Source organism: Oxyura jamaicensis, chromosome 1 (assembly GCF_011077185.1).
Source record: "Oxyura jamaicensis isolate SHBP4307 breed ruddy duck chromosome 1, BPBGC_Ojam_1.0, whole genome shotgun sequence".
NCBI lineage: Eukaryota > Metazoa > Chordata > Aves > Anseriformes > Anatidae > Oxyura > Oxyura jamaicensis.
The window spans coordinates 27,647,492-27,666,898 of NC_048893.1; the positions used below are offsets into that span (position 1 = coordinate 27,647,492).

The window sequence follows — 19,407 nt, forward strand, 5'->3', positions numbered from 1 at the left end:
AAAATATTACCAACTACATTTAACTACTTCTTTTCAAGAATCTCGTATGTTGTTTACAGCACAGTAGAATAATTCAAAGCAAGCCTGGCTATTTTCAGCACTAGGTACAAAAGGACCAATTGCATAGAATATTGATAGTACATTAGGGTTCTCTTAGGTTTAGAAATTAGACCTGATATTAAAACAGAATTACTGTATAGTTAACTCTTATTTTAGCTTCAGCTCAGCTTCAGAAGATGGATCATTTTGATTTTGAGTACACCTTGAAGTAAAATCCAGAAGCATGAAAGATTCTGTGATGGTCTAATCTTATCTGGATTTTAAAATAAAATAATATCCCCATTTTTTCTCTCTTATACATATTTTTAACTAATTATTTGAGAAATGTATGTATTTAAATATCTTAACATCACCATACCTCCTTAAATTTCAGACTGAATAAAATATTTCCACATATAAATATAAGATACTATAAAAATATTCATGTTGAATTAATTTAAAGACATTGACAGGTAACCTTTTATCTTTCCATACTCTATATTCTGACAATGTTAGTTTTCTCTCATATTCTCTAAAATAAATATCTTGTAATTTAAGCATAAAAGTACAACATAAATGGATATAACAGAATAATATAAACTGTGTGGCAGGTTATACAAACGTACAGACACAATTTCTGCCAAATATTAGTGTGAATTAAAACCATGACAAGCTATAACAACTCCACCCATTATGAAGAGATTAGTAGCTCCTGGCTATAGGCCCAATCCTAGTGTAGCCTAGACCAAAGCACCTGCTATTTTGATGAAATGAGCACTAACTCTCAGGGCATATAGCTATGAAGGAGTGTATAACATGGGGCTGGACTGGGACTAGGGGACCATGTAGTCTTATCCCCTGGGAAACATGTTGTATAAGCCCATTCACAAAAGTGTGTTTCCTTACTGAGATTTTCTCAGTTGCTTACATCTGGCAGTTGTACTGAAAAATTGGTCCAGGGTGTGCTTTTTTAATGCTTACAAATCTTTTATGTTTCCACAACAAATGTTTTGGCAACTCTTTCTATTAATACATTAACAGAGTCTTGCTGTTTAATATCTTTTCTGCCCTCTCAGTATTTACCTCTCTGCTATTTAAATAGAGGACATTTATTTCTCCTCTCCTTTCTATATTTTGCTAAACTGAAAATAGTAATACTGTTTGCCTCCTTGGTTATGATTTTCATCCCTCTTGTCTTCTTGTAGTTCTCTTCTGCACCTATTCCAGTCTGAAATAATCTTTCTTGAAATTCTTGAACTGGTAAGGAGTTCTTACCAGTGCCTGGTGCTGGGACATGAGCATTTCCCGGAAATCTTTCGTTACTGGGACATATTACTCTCTGACATATTACTGCAGAACCCTACTTACTGTGTTACCACAGCCTACTCACACTTGTTGGCTTGGAAACATTATCTGACAAAAACAAGCTTAGATTTTTCATTTGTCTCTTTCTTCCAATTTGTGAACCCTCATTTTGTAGCAGAAACTCTTTCTAGTCCCTAAATGTATAACCAAACACTTTATAATTTTGAATTGCATCCCTTCTCTATTATTCTTATCCTCCAGTCCACCCATTTCTTTCAGTCCTCCTCTGTGTTGGTGATGTCTCCCAATTTCCTATCTGCCACAGATTTAATTTAACTTTGACTTTTTGTGCCGTGGTCTGTAATAAAATGACTGAGTGATCACATGGCTGGTCCTCTCGAATTCCAGGGTGATGTCTGCCAGCTCGGCACAGCCTTTCTTGCAGGGCCCTACTTGGCATCAAGCCTCTCTCCCACCTCTGAGCTCCTGCTCTGATCTCCCTCCTCTCCAGTTTAATTAATAAATTTCCCATGTGGCTGCATAAGAAATGCTTTAATGAAGTCCAGATAGATCAGATAACTGATTTTTAGACAAGGGAAATACAGTAATCTTATCAAAGACAGATATTATCAGGTGAGTCTGGCATTTTTATGTTATTTGCCATTTATCTGCATTTATTATCTCCTTTTTAAGTCTACAGTGAAAGTTTTTGGAGATACCTGGGTCTGTAGTTGTCTAGACACTACTTCTCTCCTTTTTCTTTAATATAGCTAATAATTTTCCTAGTCTTCCAATACTGTTACAATAGTATCAGTACCAATCTGACGGATTTGAATAGCAAAGAATTTCAACTTCTGTGCTTTTTCCTCTTTTGGGTCTGTCAATATTTGGGGTTGGAGATGATCTGCTTCTCTTGATTGGAGCATATCTAAACAAGTTCTGCTCCCAGACTGAATTAAATAATATCATTTTCTAAGTCTGTGTTCCTATTAATTATACCTTAATCATCATGTTCTTCTGAATGAAGTTCTGCCCCATTAGCAGCAGTGGGGTAGAAAATTTTCAGAGAAGTCTTTTGATTGGGGAGTTATACATAGATTATCTGAAATCTTGATCAAAACTTACTTCTAAAAAAAATCCTATTTGACTCAAAAAGGCTGATTCCAAATCCTTGATTTATCCTACTGTATCCCAACCCTTTCTGAAGTAAAACAATACTTTTTATTAACTATTTTTTTTTTTTTTCCCATTCACTCATACATTCTCTACGTAATCTTCACATCTTTAGGTGATCGTCTTTATGGTTCAATTTTATTTTTTTGTCTGTTTGGAATGCAAACAGAGCAACTTTGAGACTTCTGAACTCCACATAATGTCCATCAACTTTTCAGTCCTCTCAGACCTACTAAATAGTCCCTGATCTTTTAATTTGTTCTCTCTAAATGCGAAATTATAGTGATAACCTATTCTCATTCCTGCTTTCTTTTTATCACTCAGTCCAAGTGAATGGTAGTTCCATCAAGAATGAATCATATGAGCATAAGTATTTTTTGAAGCTGGTAGAAATTCTTAAGTTCCTGATACACTTTATGAAGATGTATTCCATTCACCTGAAGGAGAAAAAGCAACTGAGCTTCTACAGGTACAAAGGTATTTATTTTGGAGGGGAACTGCATTGGCTGATATCATTATTTTTTCTAGCTTGAATTTTTATCTGAATATCTGATTTCACTTAAAAATAAAAATAAAAATTTTAAAACTGAATGCAAATTTTGGGACTCTCAATACACAATGTATGTATATTTAGATCTTCCTAAACCACAGTGAAATAATTAACTTAGAAAATAAAAGATGAATTATTACAATTAAGAAAAAAAAAATCTGTTCATGGAATTCTAATAGTGAGCTAGGTGCTTTTCAAAAAATACAAAGAAAAAACTGTAACTAGACAAACATCTTCCATAAAAAAAAAAAGGGGGGGGGAAAGGATATTCTTGAAAAGCATTATTGTCAAATGGTTAAATATTTGGTAGTAGAGATTTTATCCCATCTAACTGTCACTGCTTGTTAAAGGGCCTAATATTTATGGGCTTTGGGGAAATATTTATCTCTTTAAGGTGTACATATATTTCTGAGATTGTTCTGTGGTTGTACCAACCTATAGACTCAACATCTTCATACAACTTCTTAAAGAAGTGCTGTTGAACTGCAATTGTTTTATGTGCATTGTGATCCTCAAAGACAGTAGTATTAATATCCTCAGTTGAGGATAATTTCAGATTTCCCACTAGAATAATTACCTAAAGATAGATATTTCTGTTCTAGAAGTAAAATAAGAAGAATATTGAATTTCCTCCACTGAATTTCCCTTCAGCCAGGCATTGACAGGACAGCGGTGTACAAATTATGGGCTACAAACCTACAATCTTTATAAAATTCAATGCAAAAAGCAGGTTAGTTAGAAACAAGTCATGTTAGAAGTCCTGAAGTGGTGTACTATTGTCTTTTGCTGTGGATCCAGGTTGTAAGGCTGTATTATTGTTGATATTTATTACCTTTGTTGCAGCTATGAAAAGAAACCTGTGGGCCAGGGCTCTATATGCTACCAGACTAAGAGTTAAAGACAAGCACAGCTATAATCACAACAGAAGAAAAACTGGGTTGTTCAGGTCACACATGGTATGGTACAGCCACAGCTGCTAAAACTCATTAGCTATGTTCCAGTTTGAATTTGAAGTCATATTGTGGGATTCATTTCAGCTAATTTTTACTACCTAAAACACATGGTTCCAGCCTAAGGCAGTCACTGTAGTTTTTTCCAGAGGCAGAAAAGCTCCTTCAAAGGATATTTTTCTTCATCTTGTGAGAAAAATCTCAATATTTTTTTCATACAGGGTCTTCTGTGAAGCTATTTTATTAATGATTGCAATGGTGGGTGTCCTGCAAGCAGGAGCGCACAGTAAAAGTTTATCATAACCTTATATTCCCTATTACCTGATACCTGATTTCTCCCCTATTTCCTCATTGGCTGAGTACTACTGGTTCACAACATACTCAACACCCATACCATATATGTACAATTTTATTTGACCAACCATTATTTTCTCCTTTCCCTCTTTTGTTCCTTCTTCTCTCGTGACTTGAGGGCCTGTGATTTTTGTTTTTACTGATTTTGCACTTCTCATCCTGTTTTTCTTAGCTATCCTCCTTATTTTGGGGCAGCAGGACCTTCCCCTTATCTTTTGAACATACTCCCCACTGCTATGCTACTGTCATGCCTGCACAATCACTTTTGAATATGCAAGTTAGTGGAATTTTACACTGCAAAAAGACCTTCTATTGCTAAAACACAACTTTATTTCTCACAATCTCACTGGTGATGTCCAAGACAGAGGGAAAGAATCTCTCCTCAGAAGTGCTAGTCTCTCATCAGTGATGATATGGGTAAAGTACACAATTGCCTGAACACAGGTGCTTAGAAAACTAAGGCTAGATGAGGTAAAACCCATTCTAGCATATGTCTATAAGCATACAGCTTAAAGCAGCTTTATTCTTATACATTTAAATGTTCAGAAAAGACCTTATTCAAAGACTATGTCTATATTTACACAGTTTTTTTTAAAAACAAAACCAAACAAACAAAACCAAACACATTACTGGAAAAGGAATGCATGAGGCCAGGAATACAATTCAGCTTCCTTTTTTTTTTTTTTCTTTTTTTTTTTTCTTTTTTTTTTTCCCTATTTTCTTTTTTTCCGTGTAATGAAAAATATGCTAAGGAGTCAGGATAGTACATCCAACTTCAAGAGAAGTTGGTAAATCTGTCCTCCAGTTTCTCACAAAGCGGTCTACACCCTGGTAGTCTGGGTACTTTCTGGATGTGTGTGCAGCGTGTTTTTTAATCTCCTTAGGCTGTGATAGAAGCTGAATGTGCCACCGCATCTTGTATGTAAGCTCAAGCTGCCAGTAGACTATTAAAGCAGATAGGGGAATCCCTTCTTCTGGGAGTGCCTCTTGAAGGACAAGAGTGGGTCAAACTCCACTTCTTTAAGGAGCAAGTGAGGGCCCTTTCTAGCAGAAAAAGATGCAATCCCTGCTTCTTGAGAGTTATGTCTACATAGCTGAAAGTCACGAGGCCAGTTGTATTCAAATAAAGACTTTGAAAACCTTTTTTTTTATTTTTTTATTATTATTATTATTATTTTTATCACCAGACAATAATAAGTGGTTCTCTGCTGAGTCCTTGTGGTTCAGGATCATTATTTTTGGGTGACTAACTCAGCTCACATGTTATACAGAGTTTTGGCTCCTAATTTTGCTTTTGTAGATACCCCATTATTATCTAAGCTCTTGTATGAATCTATCTCATGGTCAACCCCCAACTTACTCACTGTCTAGGCTTATGGAGACAGGTGGCTGAAAAAGATGCAAAGAGGCAGCATGAAACTGGGGACTAAGTATAGCACTAAGAGAAGCATTTGAATATCACAAAAAAATAATGATGAATAAATAATAAGGAGTGATGCTTTACCTTAAAAACCCCACAGATTTCCTGAAAATAAAGGCCTTGCTCTGCCAGCCTTCTCAGGAAGAAATGCAGATTATTCTGATTATAGCAACTGTTGTCAGAGAAAAGTACAACTTGGTGTGAGTAGGAGAATGAGAAATATGCGGAGGCTATGCATATAGCAGAACTCAAAAATGACATGACATTCATATGAATATCAAGAATATTCAGTATTATCACAATTAATGGTGAAAAAGAACTGTTGAAAGAGTGTTAAATCTTGTGCCTCAAGGACAACCTCTAACAACAAAACCCAGGAGGACGTTTAATAGGGCAATGCAGATTATCCCATGTCTTTTCCTAAAAGAACTTTACTTCTTTCCCTGAAGTACCTGATGGTGGTCAGTATCAGAGATCAGATGCTAAACTGGAAGGATCTTCTGTCTGTAATCCCTGGAAAGGCTGTATTTTAAAAAGTTGGTACATCTGATGTCTAGGTTCTTTTAATGAAGTATAAATTTAGAAACCTCCTTCTGAATTAAGCATTTTAGGTGGCAGAGTTAATGTTATATCAATTTGAATGAAAGAACCTAGAATAAAATAGAAAGGGAAAAGATTAATATTTGAAAATTAGAAAGTAATTTTCAGTAACACAGGTGGACGGGTGGTTGAAAAATGTATAAATTAAGACCTACAGGAAAAAAAAATCTACCTCATAAAGAAAGCATTAGGAGTGATATAATAATTTACATTTTACATAAGTGACATTCTTTTTACATTTTCCCCACATTTTACTAAAGGTTACATCCCTATAAGCACACAATTCCAACTGCTATCACTTTGCATTGATATTGATGAGGACTGCAGGCACTCAGCATCTCTCTGTAGGTGTTTGTCGTGTTAGACCTGGCCTTTGTTTTCACAGCCAGCAAAGCAACAGCAAAAATTGCATGGGCTGCAGGGAAGCAGAATTCATTCCTATCGGCCAGCCATAGCTTAGCAACAGGATTTATACTTCATGCATGCAGGGAGAATCTTTTGATTTATTTCAGGTAAAAAAAAAAAAAAAAAAAAAAAAAGTCTTTTTTTTTCAGAAATCTCTGTATACAAATATTTGAAAAAATATAAGCAAGAGAGAGGCCCAGTCTCCTAAGCACATACATCCTTCCAGACCCTTGTCTGACCCCAAAGTTTCTCTCTCCTGTCACTGACCCATCTAATCACCTTTGTGCTGCTTTCTCAGGAACAGCTTGGGAAAACCCATCAGCTTTGCAATGTAATCTGAAGGTCAACACATTTTCATTTTCTTGGCCAATTCTTTCTTTGACCAAGACTTAATATCAGGTCATTCAAAAAAGCTACATTTGATAAAGCAGTTGTCTTCAGAATTTCAAACAGCTTTCAAAATGTTGTGTAATTAACCACATGTCTTTATATCTAAGTCTAAGAGGAATTAGAACTTTTTTTTTTTTTTTTTTTTTTTGTACAGAATAACACAAGAAGTTTATTTTTGTTTAACAGCAAAGAAGAAATATTGGCAACGTCTGATGATGACACGTGGAATAATTCAAGGACTTCAGGTAAAACACCTGGCTTAATTAGTTTTCCTTACTGCTCTTGTTAATTAAAAACATACTGTAACAAACAATCCCATGGAAGTTATTCAAGTATGTTTTTGTTAACTCTTCAGACAAAAACATCCCAGAGATTGTTTATTCACAAGCAGAAGACAAAGAGACTGAACCAGCTAATGAAAATATAAAAGATAAAAATGCAGAATACAACCAGGGTGATCACGAAGATGATGAAAAAGAATTAGAGTTGCTGGTAAGTGTTATACAATTATATCTATGGTTTTAAATGATATGAATCCATTTACTCTTCAAAGCTGGTGAAATGTCCCCTTTTAACAGAGCTGACTGATGTACTAATTTACAAATGTAAAGCTTTGGTCTGTACTTTCATTGAATCTCTAACTGATTCAACAATAGAAGGTGCTTTGATTTCAGCATAGTGCATCAACTTTTTCTGGTCTTAAATTAATGATTTCTCCCTTTTACTTCTTTACCAGAGGCTCTAAGTGACAGTTTGAAGGAATTAGATAACTAATATTTCAAAGATCTCTCATCCTAGTCTCTAGGAGGGATATATTCTTACATAAATGCTTTATATTTGGTATAATTCTTTTATTTATGGTACCGTTATCCTTTTATTTTTTTTCAACAGATATCTTTGTAATGTGCTATATGTAAAAAATACATATATCTATTATATAACAGTTTTTTCTATATCAGTATTTGGCATTAAATTTGTTATAATAAATTTCACACTCAGTGAACATTCAATCTATTTGGATTTGTGTGTGTGCATGTGTGTGGTTTGGCTTGCATTTTTCAGTATGAAAAAAATGGCAATAAATGAGACATGCAGCAATCTATTATTCTCAGTGTCTGTTCTCAGCTCATATCATTTAGGTGCATAGATTCATAATAATAGATTATAATAACTATCACCTGTGAAAATGTGAATGTTGAATCAGGAGAGGAAGATGAGAACCATTTTTTTCCCTTATTGATATATAGAGAATAAATTTGTCTTATATGAATATTTTTTTCTTGCCTTTTCTCAAAAAAAAAGTTCCAAATTGTTGCTTATTGTGGGACATTTCACTGCCTGAAAGTCAATCTCTCTCTTTCTCTCTCTTTTTCTTTTATGATGAAACATAAAAAAAGGAGGACCTCTAAAATCTCTTGTTCTCAGTCCACTCCGTTACAAAAAGCAGGATCAAATATAACCGTTTGTTTATCAATTGCCAGGATTGTCTGTACAATAAATGAAGGGGGAGCTATAATTTAGATGTTAATTTGCACTATGCACTCTTTAATGAATTAAACAATGAAGGCTTATAATAGATGGAAATACAACCAAATCTTTGAAACGCATAGGCATTGGCTCACAAGACAGCTGTGCAGTTGACAAGTAACATGAGCCTTATGTGAGAAGAAGGGGAAATCGTAAGATTTGCATATAATTATTGAGATCATGCAAATGTCAGTTATGAGGAGGGGAAAAAAACACAGGCATCTCACTGTTAAATCCTGACAGTTGGCATCACCGAAGAACTCAAATACACTTGAGCACCGGTTGGCAGAGGGTCATTAAAACAGAATTTGCAGAGACATTAGCTCCCTCACTTTTCTTTGAGTGACGTTTTACTATTAATAGTTTGCAGAGGCTTTGCAGAAAACATATTAATAAGAGAAACTGTAATGGGGGTATCTACAGCAAGTGCAAATGCATAAAGGGGTACCCAAGAAGCTAGCCTCTAATTGATCAGCTAGTGTTATCACTGTGACTATGCTAAAGTGAGAAGAGAGTGCAATGACAAGCAGGCATAGCTGAATAATACAATATAGTATTTGGAAGCTGTGAGGGAGAGTGATTAGTTTCTGGCCTTTTACTTTGCTAATCTAATTTCCAACTCATGTCTTACTAGATTGTCTAAAAACAGTCTGGTTGAAGCCTATAAAATGGTCCCTGAGAGAAATGAAGCAAAGATAATCCTTACAGTATTTGTCAGTGTGAAATATGTCTTTGTTTTACTGGACAATACTGTACATTATCAGGCTTTGATGTACTGTATCAATGCCCTCATTTAAGCACCAGTCCTCCCCCCTCCAATGCCTCCCTCTCTCCAAACCTAGAACCAAATGTGCAGAGAATGAATTAGCTTCCCTTTAAGGGAATATTCTCTTCAGATTTAATTTGTATAAAATGCACTAGCAGCTTACTGAACTCATGAATAAAGAGAGAGGGTTCTGAATTCTATTTTATTTCCTGCTCCTTTCAACACCACCATAAAGCTCATTACCTATGTTAAAAAATACATACAATGCAAATTTTGCAAATAGTTTGGAACACGATTCCATAAAAGCTTTGTTACTGAAAACATAACTTTCAATAACAAAATCCTGCCTCATTCATTTGGCATATTTTTGTAAAGGGCTTTTTGATCATTCTTTTCTATTCTATTGTTTCAGCTAAATCAGCACTTCACAGGAGCTAAAGGTACCTCTACCAGAGATGAAAAGAATTTAGACACAACAGAACCAGTTAATTTTCCAAGTGAAACTGAAAGATTGGAGAAAAAGCTAACCTGTAGAGAAGGAAGCAGTGACTTGCTGAGGCACCCTGTGCCTACTGGTTCCTCATCTGAAAATACTTCACAAGAGATAGGAAAAGAATTAAAAGATAATGCTATGTATTCCATAAGAGATTATAATAATCAGCCATTAGGAAAGGAAGTCACTGCTGGCTCGGCAAACAGAAGCAAGCAATCTTGGGATCGTACTGGTACCAGTGATAGCCTTTCATCAACAAAATATTTTCCTGGAACAAAGCAGAATGAGGCTATTGATATTGTGGCTACTATCTCAAGCCAAAAAGGAGAGAGCCACATAGATATTTCAAGAGGTGAAACAGATAGTGCCTCAGGAAGTAAGATGATGGAGAGGTTATTCGTCAGTGAGGATGCTGCTGATACCTCAAAAGAGTCCTGTGAAATGAGACCAAAAACCATTTCTTCAGTGCATGATGAATCCATGCAATTAAATACGTGCATAACAGAAATGCTGGATGGCAATGCTAATCCAGATCCAGAGCATCAGGCGCCGCAAACGACTCACCAAACTCTGGATTCATTGTTGTCAGCCACTGACAAAAATGAAGGAAAAATCAAGATGATTGAAAGCAAAGTTCTGGTACATTTAAAAGGAGATTTATATGCCGACACTTTTGCAAATGCTGATGTCTCAGTAGATTCCACAAAAAGCCAATACACACACACAAAAGGAGCTGGTGAAATGTCAGAAAAGAACTATAGCACTGATAAAGAGAAGGAAAAGAAAGTCATCGAAGTAGCAGACTTAGCACTAATTGGAGAGGAGGAAGCACCCAAGTTTTTCAAATCACAGAGAAAACATACTACTAAAACCTTCAACACATCATCCCTGCCTGCTGAAGGCAACAAGTATGCACCTGGGCCTGAGCAAGCAGATCCCAGGGCTTGCTCCCCAGGGCATGAAAGCAGAGCTGAAGACACTCAGGAACACAGAGGATTCACAAGGTTAGAAGACAGAGGAAAGTCAGACAACAGAAATAAGGGAAAACTGATAGGGAAGGAAAGTGAAGCAAATGCCACAGAACAGGCATGGATACAAGAAGATAGTGGGGTTCGGTGGGAACCGCGGGGTGATGCAAGGTCTCAAAGTACGGTTTACACAAAAGAGCTGTTTACCTGCCAAGAGATAGAGAGCTGTGAAAAGTCTCCTGTCTCTGAGCATGGTATTACAGGGAAAGCAGAGGCAGGTACAGCTTATATAATTAAAACAACATCAGAAAGTGCTCCAGAAAAAATGTCTGCCAGTGAAAAAGCAGTAATTGCTAAGCTACCTCAAGAGACTGCACTAAGTGACAGGCCCACAGAGGAAAAGGAAACAGCGTTTGATACACATGAAGGGAGAAATGATGGTTCACATTATGCTCTTTGTCAACTCAACACAGTGGGTGTATTATATGACACCGAATTTGAAAAGGAATCAGTTTTAGATATTTATAATGCACGCGTACATGAAACACTGCAAAGAGAAATGATGTCTGTATGCAATAGCAGGGAAAAACGTGCCAAAGCAAAATCAGACATTGGTAATATTCTACCTGTAGGAGAAGCCATAAAGGCTTCTGCTATGGGAAAGAAAGATGGCTTGGGGCAGGGTTTATATTCAGAAGAAGTATCTAAATGTTCCTTGAGCACCCAAAAGCACCTATACAGTGAGGAAGTGGAAGAGCTCTATAGGGAAGAAAGCTACCTTGGAACGCCTTCCTATCTGCATGCTAAAGCTGAAACAAAAATGTCATCCTCTGGTACAAACACTATGCCCAGTTACCACTATAAAAGCTCTTCAGTGGCATCTTCTGAAGGGTTCACTGTGGCAGGAGACATGGACCATCCATATATTCACGCTGATTTCAAAGTCGTTGAAAAGGTTTTTGCTGAGTCAGGATGTGATTTAAGTCTACCAAATGAAATGATATGTATTAACAAAAACCTCTTTCCTGAAGCTGGAAGAAAAGAAGTACCTTCCACTTCAGACACAGCCATTTCTAGAGAAGAAAGAAGAAAGAATATAGGTCAATGTTTCCATCAAGCAGAATTCAAACCAGAGAAGTCACTGAGGCCAGAAATTTCAATTAGTGAGCCTACCAAAGAAGTTGGCAGGAGGGGCTCTGATTCTGACCGTTTAATAACTGAGGGGAAAACACTAAATTGGCTTGATGACTCACAGAATGAAAAGCAGCATATTTCTCATTCTGCAGATATTTCTGACCAGAAAAGTGAAGCACATATGCTGCCCAGTGAATCTCCAGGTTTAAAACATATTGGTTGCAAAATCTTTTATTTCTTCTTCTTTCTTGTGTTTGCTGCAACACTCTATCACTATGATTTGATGGTTTGTCTTGCACTCTACCTGTTCTCCTTGTATTGGTTATACTGGGAAGGAGGAAGAAGCAAGGAGTCTGTCAAGAAGGAATAACATTCTTTGATTGTCAGCTGTGCTCAGGATCCATGGTCAATAGTCTCCAACTCCTCCAAAATATTTTCACTGTTAAAGAGCTTATTCATTGTTAGAACCAAAGGAAGGTTTCCACTGAAGCATCTTTTTAAAAATATTACATATGAAGTTGAGCCTTCATATAAGTAATTATACTATATAGGACCATTATGTTTGGATCATTAAATACCTATATGAATATGAGATCTGAAGCACATCAAGTTAAAATGGAGTACAGCTGTTGCTCCTTAGCAGGCTATGAAGAGGCAATGCTTCATATCTCTTTAGTACTTAAAAACACCATTTTCTTGCATTAATTTCTTTTGCAGTAAAGCTTCATATTTTTTTCTGGGAGTTTTTTTTTTTTTTTTTTCATAATGTTTTGTGTAGTACATAACCAAGGGAAAGGTGTAATAACTAACTCAGTATTTTGGTACTGACATTGCAGTTGAAAATCTGTTAGTGTAATTAAGCAATACTCTAAAAATATGACATCTGCTGATAGGTTTTTTCTTCTCCCAGTTTTTTATTTCATTGTTTTGACTTAGTGCTACAGTGATACGCCCGTTTGAAAAATGTAAATTTAGACTCAAATTACATCATGCAACTTTCTGGATATACCCGTGTAGAAGAATGGACATGTTTCCACCCTGAAGAGATAGAAGGTCACAACCAGAGGCCTCTTACCATTCATGCACCTGCATAAACATTTTTGTTTTATTTGTAAATGAAGATTGTGTAACATGATTGAGAATTTCACTGAACTGAGTGTTATTCCAGGCAAATGCTTTGAACGATATTTTTTTCACCAGTGTTGTTTGAGCATATCTAAAAAGCATTAAATAAATTTTACAAAGGAGTGCTATGACTGTGTTGAGCATGTCTGAATTAGGCTTATTGATTTTTTCTATGGCTTGTTACCTAAGGATAATCATGCACCAAGAGAAAATTCAGGGAACAGCCCTGGTGTTTAGTGTGATTTAGGTGAGACATAAAAGCCTGGTGTCTGCCCTAAGGAGAGCCCAGAGAGACAGACCTCACACAGCAGGCATTCTGTAGGCTCCTGTTTACTGCAGGTATGCCAGAGGCTCCACTGCTCCAACATCACTGGTCTCTCATGCAGGGTCATGCCCAAAGTTTGTCTGGAAGGAAAGGATGGACAGGGTATGTTGCACTACAGCCATTTTCCATATGATGGCCACCAATACAATGACAGGCTTTATATTAAAACAAGCACCAAGGTTGTATAATGTTACTGGAACCCTAGAATTTATGACTGTGAAAGGCTTGGTTGTAATACATGGCTGAAGCTCCATAATAATCAAGTTATTTAGTTGTTAGCTTAGCTCTGAAACAAATCATTTAAAGTTGGTTTAAAACTTATTCAGGATGTTAGGAGACTCTGTTACAGGAGGGTCTGTGACATTCTTGTCCTCAAGGCAGGTAAAATTTTGGAGCATTGTGGGAATGATGCATTCAGTGGGAGTGAGCAAATGTGCGGGTGATATATTGCTGATGTGCATGCTGACATCTGGATGCCTTGACAATTTTTGATAGCAATCCATAAATGAGTTTTAGTGATGGCCTGGAGGCACTGAGGGGGTATGCAGAAGTCTGTAATACTAGTCTAGATCTTCAGAGGCATATAGAAGCCAAATGCTCATTGAGATAAAGAAATTAATTCAATAGGCATTAGGAGCTAGATCCAATAAAAAGCTTAGGCTTAGATTTAAAGCAGGATTGAGACTGAATCTGTGTAAGTCCAAAATAATGATCTCAAACTCTTCTTTACCTGGAGACCACAAACATTGAAAGAATCTAGCCTTTTTTATGACACTTTTTAAAAAAGCATGATGTTCCCTTACTTTTGGCGGTTGCTCTCTGCAGTTTGACAGGTACCTGGTCTGAGAGGTTCAGCATTTAAACCTCACTGGGGTAGAGAACTCTGGTATTACTTCACTTCCCAGTACATTAGGAACTCTCAGGTAGTGCCTAATATATTCTGACAGGATCAAGGTTCTCAGTTGGAGGGTTAAAAAGGTGAAGAAAGCACCCTGCATCTGTCATGCTGAAATTGTCACTTTGCAGTCGAGTACCAGACCCCTGGGTCCTGAGAGACCAAGAACACAAGAAAAATCATAGTCTCAGAGTTAAAACAACTAGACCAGAAGAAAGAATCTTTAGTTTCAGTTCCGAGTTCAAAGCCTTTCTCAAACTAATTTACCCTATAACATTTTAAAGAAAATTCAGAAAATTCAGAGTGAGGACCAGAACTCAGGTTCCTGTCCTGTTAGGTAAATGTAGTCTACTAAACAGCAGGATTCAAATTCATGTTTGAATATCTTTAGTTTTACCAAATTTATGCTTTCCACCTATCAGGACATACTTTGACAATGAGACTACTATTGTTTTCAAGAGGAGTCTGGTCCCCAGGGCTTGGAAGTATCCATATGCATAGGTGGGCTCTTACTTTTTCAAATGAATTAGCTCACAGTGATTCCCTGGTCAAAATTATAGCTACCATTGGCTTTTGGTTTGAGGCTAGAGACTTTGCAGCCCACATTCTGAGAGAGTTTTCTTCTCTCAGATCTTTGGTCCTAAAAGAGATCTGTAATATGTGAAAGATCTGATTTTTAGAAAAATCTAAATCGGACCTACAAATGCCTGAGAGATAAATAACTTTGAACACCTTGGACACAGGCCTTATTGCAAGCAGAGCTGAGCAGCCCAGCTGTCATGGAAGTGGACAAGCCTGCTTGTGATTTTTGTTGAATCTTGGGGAATCCAAGGAGTGCATATTTGGGGAATCTTGTGCACTTTGACCTGGGAGCCAAGATATCCTGGAGCCATGGGAACCTTTGTGTGGTAGTCTTTGTAGTATGGAAGTTGAAAGTGGTTTCTCATTTATTTCAGCCCATACTATTTGGTTGTTTGTCAAAGATTCGGCTCAGCTGATTGGATAGAAAAAAAAAAAAAAAAAAAAAGCGGTCAAAGATAATTGATAGGTCCAGGAGTATGGGTAGAGGAAAGTTGTTTGATTGAATCAGTTTATACAGAACAGCAGAAAAATATTCTGCAGAGCCCAGGAAAATCAGGAAAACCAGGAAAGTTAGTCTGGGTCTGCCATTTTAACATATACAGTCATTCAGATTTGGAATTTAGGGTAAATATTTGAATGTTAGAATAAGCATATTTCACCTACATACAAGTGGAATATTGTTAGCATTTCTCAGATTTGGAATGGGATTTTTATGTTCTATATTTAAGATATTTAGTCAACATATCTTACTTTATGATTGCAAAACAGGACTCTAGACTGATCTGTGAACACAGGTGCCTGAACTTTTAAGTACTTATGTACTTAAAACAACAAAGCAAGTAATTTTATCTTTTTAAAGTTATTATTATTATTTGTCATTTGATAAGATATCTTTTAAAAATCCTCTTACTTTTGTTTGTAGTACGAAAAAACACCTTTATGACTGGCAAAATATTCATCTTTTACTTATTTCAGGGAAGAAGTGATGTGTATTTTTTTTTTTTTTTTTTTTTTTTTTTTTTGCTGTGATTCATTTTGCTTGCCTACGAGGCCTCAGTAACATATTTATAGTCAATAATTTCATTTTTGGTAGTTTCTAGTTATTTCTTCAGGCTACACTACAGAAAGAAATGATGATTCCATGTGACAGGCCCATGGCCATGAAAGGTTCAACCCTGATACAATATAATGGAAAATGGCTTGCTTGCATTGCTACAGGTATATGAGGTATATACATCCCATACCATGGGAATTATGTCCCATGACTATTATCTGAACTGTACATGTAACAAATAAATACATTTTCATATTGTGGCATCTATAATTTATTGAATTTACTTAAACAGAAATATGGGGCAGCAGGGAAAAGAGTGGGAAGAATGTCTATATCCACATACCTTGCCAGAAGATAGTGAGAACAAACTACATCATTAACTTCAAAAATATTTGATGTTAATTGCTTGCTGTTTCTTATCCATCAGTAATTTTTGTCTTGACACTAGATAGGCTACACAAACAAGCTATAGCCTCTATAGCCTTCTAAAGGTCAATGTAATATTGAAAATGAAAACTAAGATGGAAAAAATATGAACTAGATCCATAAAGTAAGGTCAGTATGGTAATTTTCTATGTCACTATACTATTTTTTTGGTACATGAGTGGTATATACACTGCTGAAGTAAACACCTAAGCTCTCTAGTCATCAAACCTAGAGTATGAGAATCAAAATAGATATTGTGTTGGAAAGGAAGCAGCCAAAGTTATCTAAGAGGAGAACCTGATAGCTGGGCTGGGTCTTACTTCCTTGCCCTGTCAGAGGGATTAGATACTTAATTCTGGGCTGCAGGGAAATGTTTATACCAGATCAGGTTTCATATCCTGCAGCCTTCTTGTGCAGTGAGGTACCTAAACTTCCACTTTCATACAGAACACTTTGCAGAAAACAATCCCAGAGACTTGGGACTGGAGATAGGAAAAATTTAACTCCTTAAAGCATGCGCTAGGACATTCATCTAAGAGGGAATATATGGATAAAATCCTTGTTCCAAGAAAAACTCATTTTATGTGAAATTCGAGTAAGATAAGTACAAAACCAACACCAAGACTTTCACATAAAAGAAAGAAAGGAGGAAGACAGGTCAGCTTCTTCCTCAGATTATAAAATCACTCTTCCAGGCCTACACCAGTGCTTCATGAATCAGTGCTGGAGAATTGTTCTAGTCATGAAGATATCATAGAAAAAGGGGTAACCCCTTTTAAGGGGTGAACCCATTGTGATTTTTGAACACCTTGAGCTGGTATCTGTACTCTAAGGTTAGGCCTCTGATTGGACCAAGTAACTGGACTGGTAAAATGCTTAAATATCTCAAAAGATAAGTGGAATTTGTGGATTCCTCCTAAATCCCAACACAGGATTATAGCTTCAGGCAACTATGTCCTTTTGTGGCTCTCTGCTAAGCTTTCTAAAACTTGTATTTTTTTCTGAAAGTACTGTCTGCGAAGCAAACCATAGATAATGAGGGAACTCATGATGCTTTGCTGACCTAAGAGGTCTTGAAGCTGCTGAGGGTTCAGAATTGAGGTGGTAGTCCAGAGTTCTGGTCTTTGGGTAGAGGGGGGGAATTTTAGACAAAAACTAAAAGCTCAGATATACGTCTGAGTGAAGACAATATTTGTGAAACAGGTTGGGTAGGCTGAAGGGAACTGATAGTTTCTGAGTTCTGAACAGACATGAAGTAGGTGAGTTGAGTCATTTAATGAGTGAGGTATGTATAACTTGGTGGTACATACAAGGTATGTGTGTGCATATGCGTAGGTGGCACTAGGACAAGTGGGTGGAAAGGTGAGAACTAGATTTCATGGGTGAGTGAAGAAAAAATAATAAACAGAATGAGTAATTGTAAAGTTTCTGAACAGCCTCTAAAAACATGAGAGTTTAAATGTTCTGAGTAGCTTGGACAGATAAATATGGTATTAGCTATATAGATTAAAGTACTAAAAATGAAAGCATATGCTAACTTCTTTTGGTAACTGTTATCAGTTACTACTTAATAGCATTGCAGTGGAGTATATCTTGCCCTTGAAGTTAATATTAAGTGATTTAAGATCAAAGAATGGCTCTGAGGACCAGAAAAAAAGACTCCTTCTCAGGATGCTGTAGCCCTCCATGAAGGGACTGCTGCCAGTTGAGCTGGAGTGGGAAACCTGCATTGTAGCCTTTTTCTCAGCTCAGTCCCCAGTGACAGGAACCCATGGTTATTAGCAGGAGCACATGGTACACATCAGACTATAAGAATGTGAGGAAATTTAGTGAGGAAATAAAAAAAATTCTTAAATAATTAACCTTCTGTACTTCCCGTGTGGCCTTGTAAAGTTCTGAGCCACCTAGGATTTTCTTTTTTTCCCTTCTCTCTCTTTTTTTTTTTTTTTTGCTTCTTTGTTCGTTTTTGTTTTTTGTTTGTTTTGTTTTGTTCTTTGGCTGCAGGAGGACATTCAGATTCCCAGGGACCACAGGGCATGAACATGCCTTGCATATCCTCTTATCTCTGATAGCAAGTAGATCATAGAATGTATAGTCTCATATGAACCTCTATACTGGTTGTATTTTTGTGGAAATTTCTTCTCCTTTCCACCACTTCTCCTTTCTGGGCCTTCTCCTTTCCACCACTTCTCCTTTCTGGGCCTGAGCTTGCCAAATACTTGTGCTCCTGGCACTGTCTTCTCCAAGGCAGAAGAGTGCTCCATACTGCCATACTTCCCAAGAAACTCTGAAGGGGGAATGAGAACTGCCAAAGGATACTTAGTGAAGGAGCCCTTTTACTAATTAAAGTTCCTTTATTCCAGGGCAACCAGGTACAATAAGAAGCAAATTGAACTCTTTAAATACAGCAACAGTGATCTCTTTGGGGAAAAGTCCTGGTCAAGCTCCTTCATACAAGCTATATGCTTTTCTGCCCCTCTGTGTATTATGGATCAACCGAGATCCATGACTGACAGATGGCAAGAGTAGGAGGCCTCTTGTGTACGTTTCTTACCTCTTTGAATAGTCTAGGCTGTTGAATGGTTCAGGGACAGAGGGAATAAAGGAAGAGAGACAGAGAGAAAACAAGCAAGCTTGTCTGTACTCTTCCAGAGGAGGCAAGAGTTTCAGAAATAGGCAAATTATCTTCTGAGTTTGTTTGACTTTGTGATCAGTACATCACTGTTCTCAAAGACATGCTGCACTTTGGAAAAGGGTACAAAACCAGACATGCCTTTTCATTTTCACTTCCAGCATACTAGTAATAACAAAAACATAATTAAAAGACAGCTAATTGATGAAGGTTGTGATCCTGGCTGTAAAGGCAATGACTCTGTTAGCCTTGCAGGCGAAAGGGACAGGCTGCCATAAATGCAGAGCATTTGGA

General features: G+C 36.8%; 1 protein-coding gene and 1 long non-coding RNA gene across 2 annotated transcripts in view; one reads left to right on the forward strand and one right to left on the reverse strand.

Moving 5' to 3' along the window:
- The window catches only part of PPP1R3A (protein phosphatase 1 regulatory subunit 3A), a 28,691-nt gene extending 15,358 nt beyond the window's left edge, over nt 1-13,333 (forward strand). The window contains exons 2-4 of the mRNA XM_035340121.1: nt 7,373-7,431; nt 7,542-7,678; nt 9,892-13,333. Coding sequence (XP_035196012.1) covers nt 7,373-7,431; nt 7,542-7,678; nt 9,892-12,444 — 2,749 coding nt within the window. The 3' untranslated portion in view covers nt 12,445-13,333. The remainder of the gene's footprint in view (nt 1-7,372; nt 7,432-7,541; nt 7,679-9,891) is intronic.
- A 5,061-nt stretch (nt 13,334-18,394) lies between these two features.
- Nucleotides 18,395-18,827, reverse strand: LOC118174666. Its single transcript, XR_004754730.1, has 2 exons — nt 18,669-18,827; nt 18,395-18,638 (listed from the first exon to the last, which is right to left on the reverse strand). It is a non-coding gene; the product is annotated as an uncharacterized LOC118174666 (long non-coding RNA).
- Nucleotides 18,828-19,407: the final 580 nt, after the last annotated feature.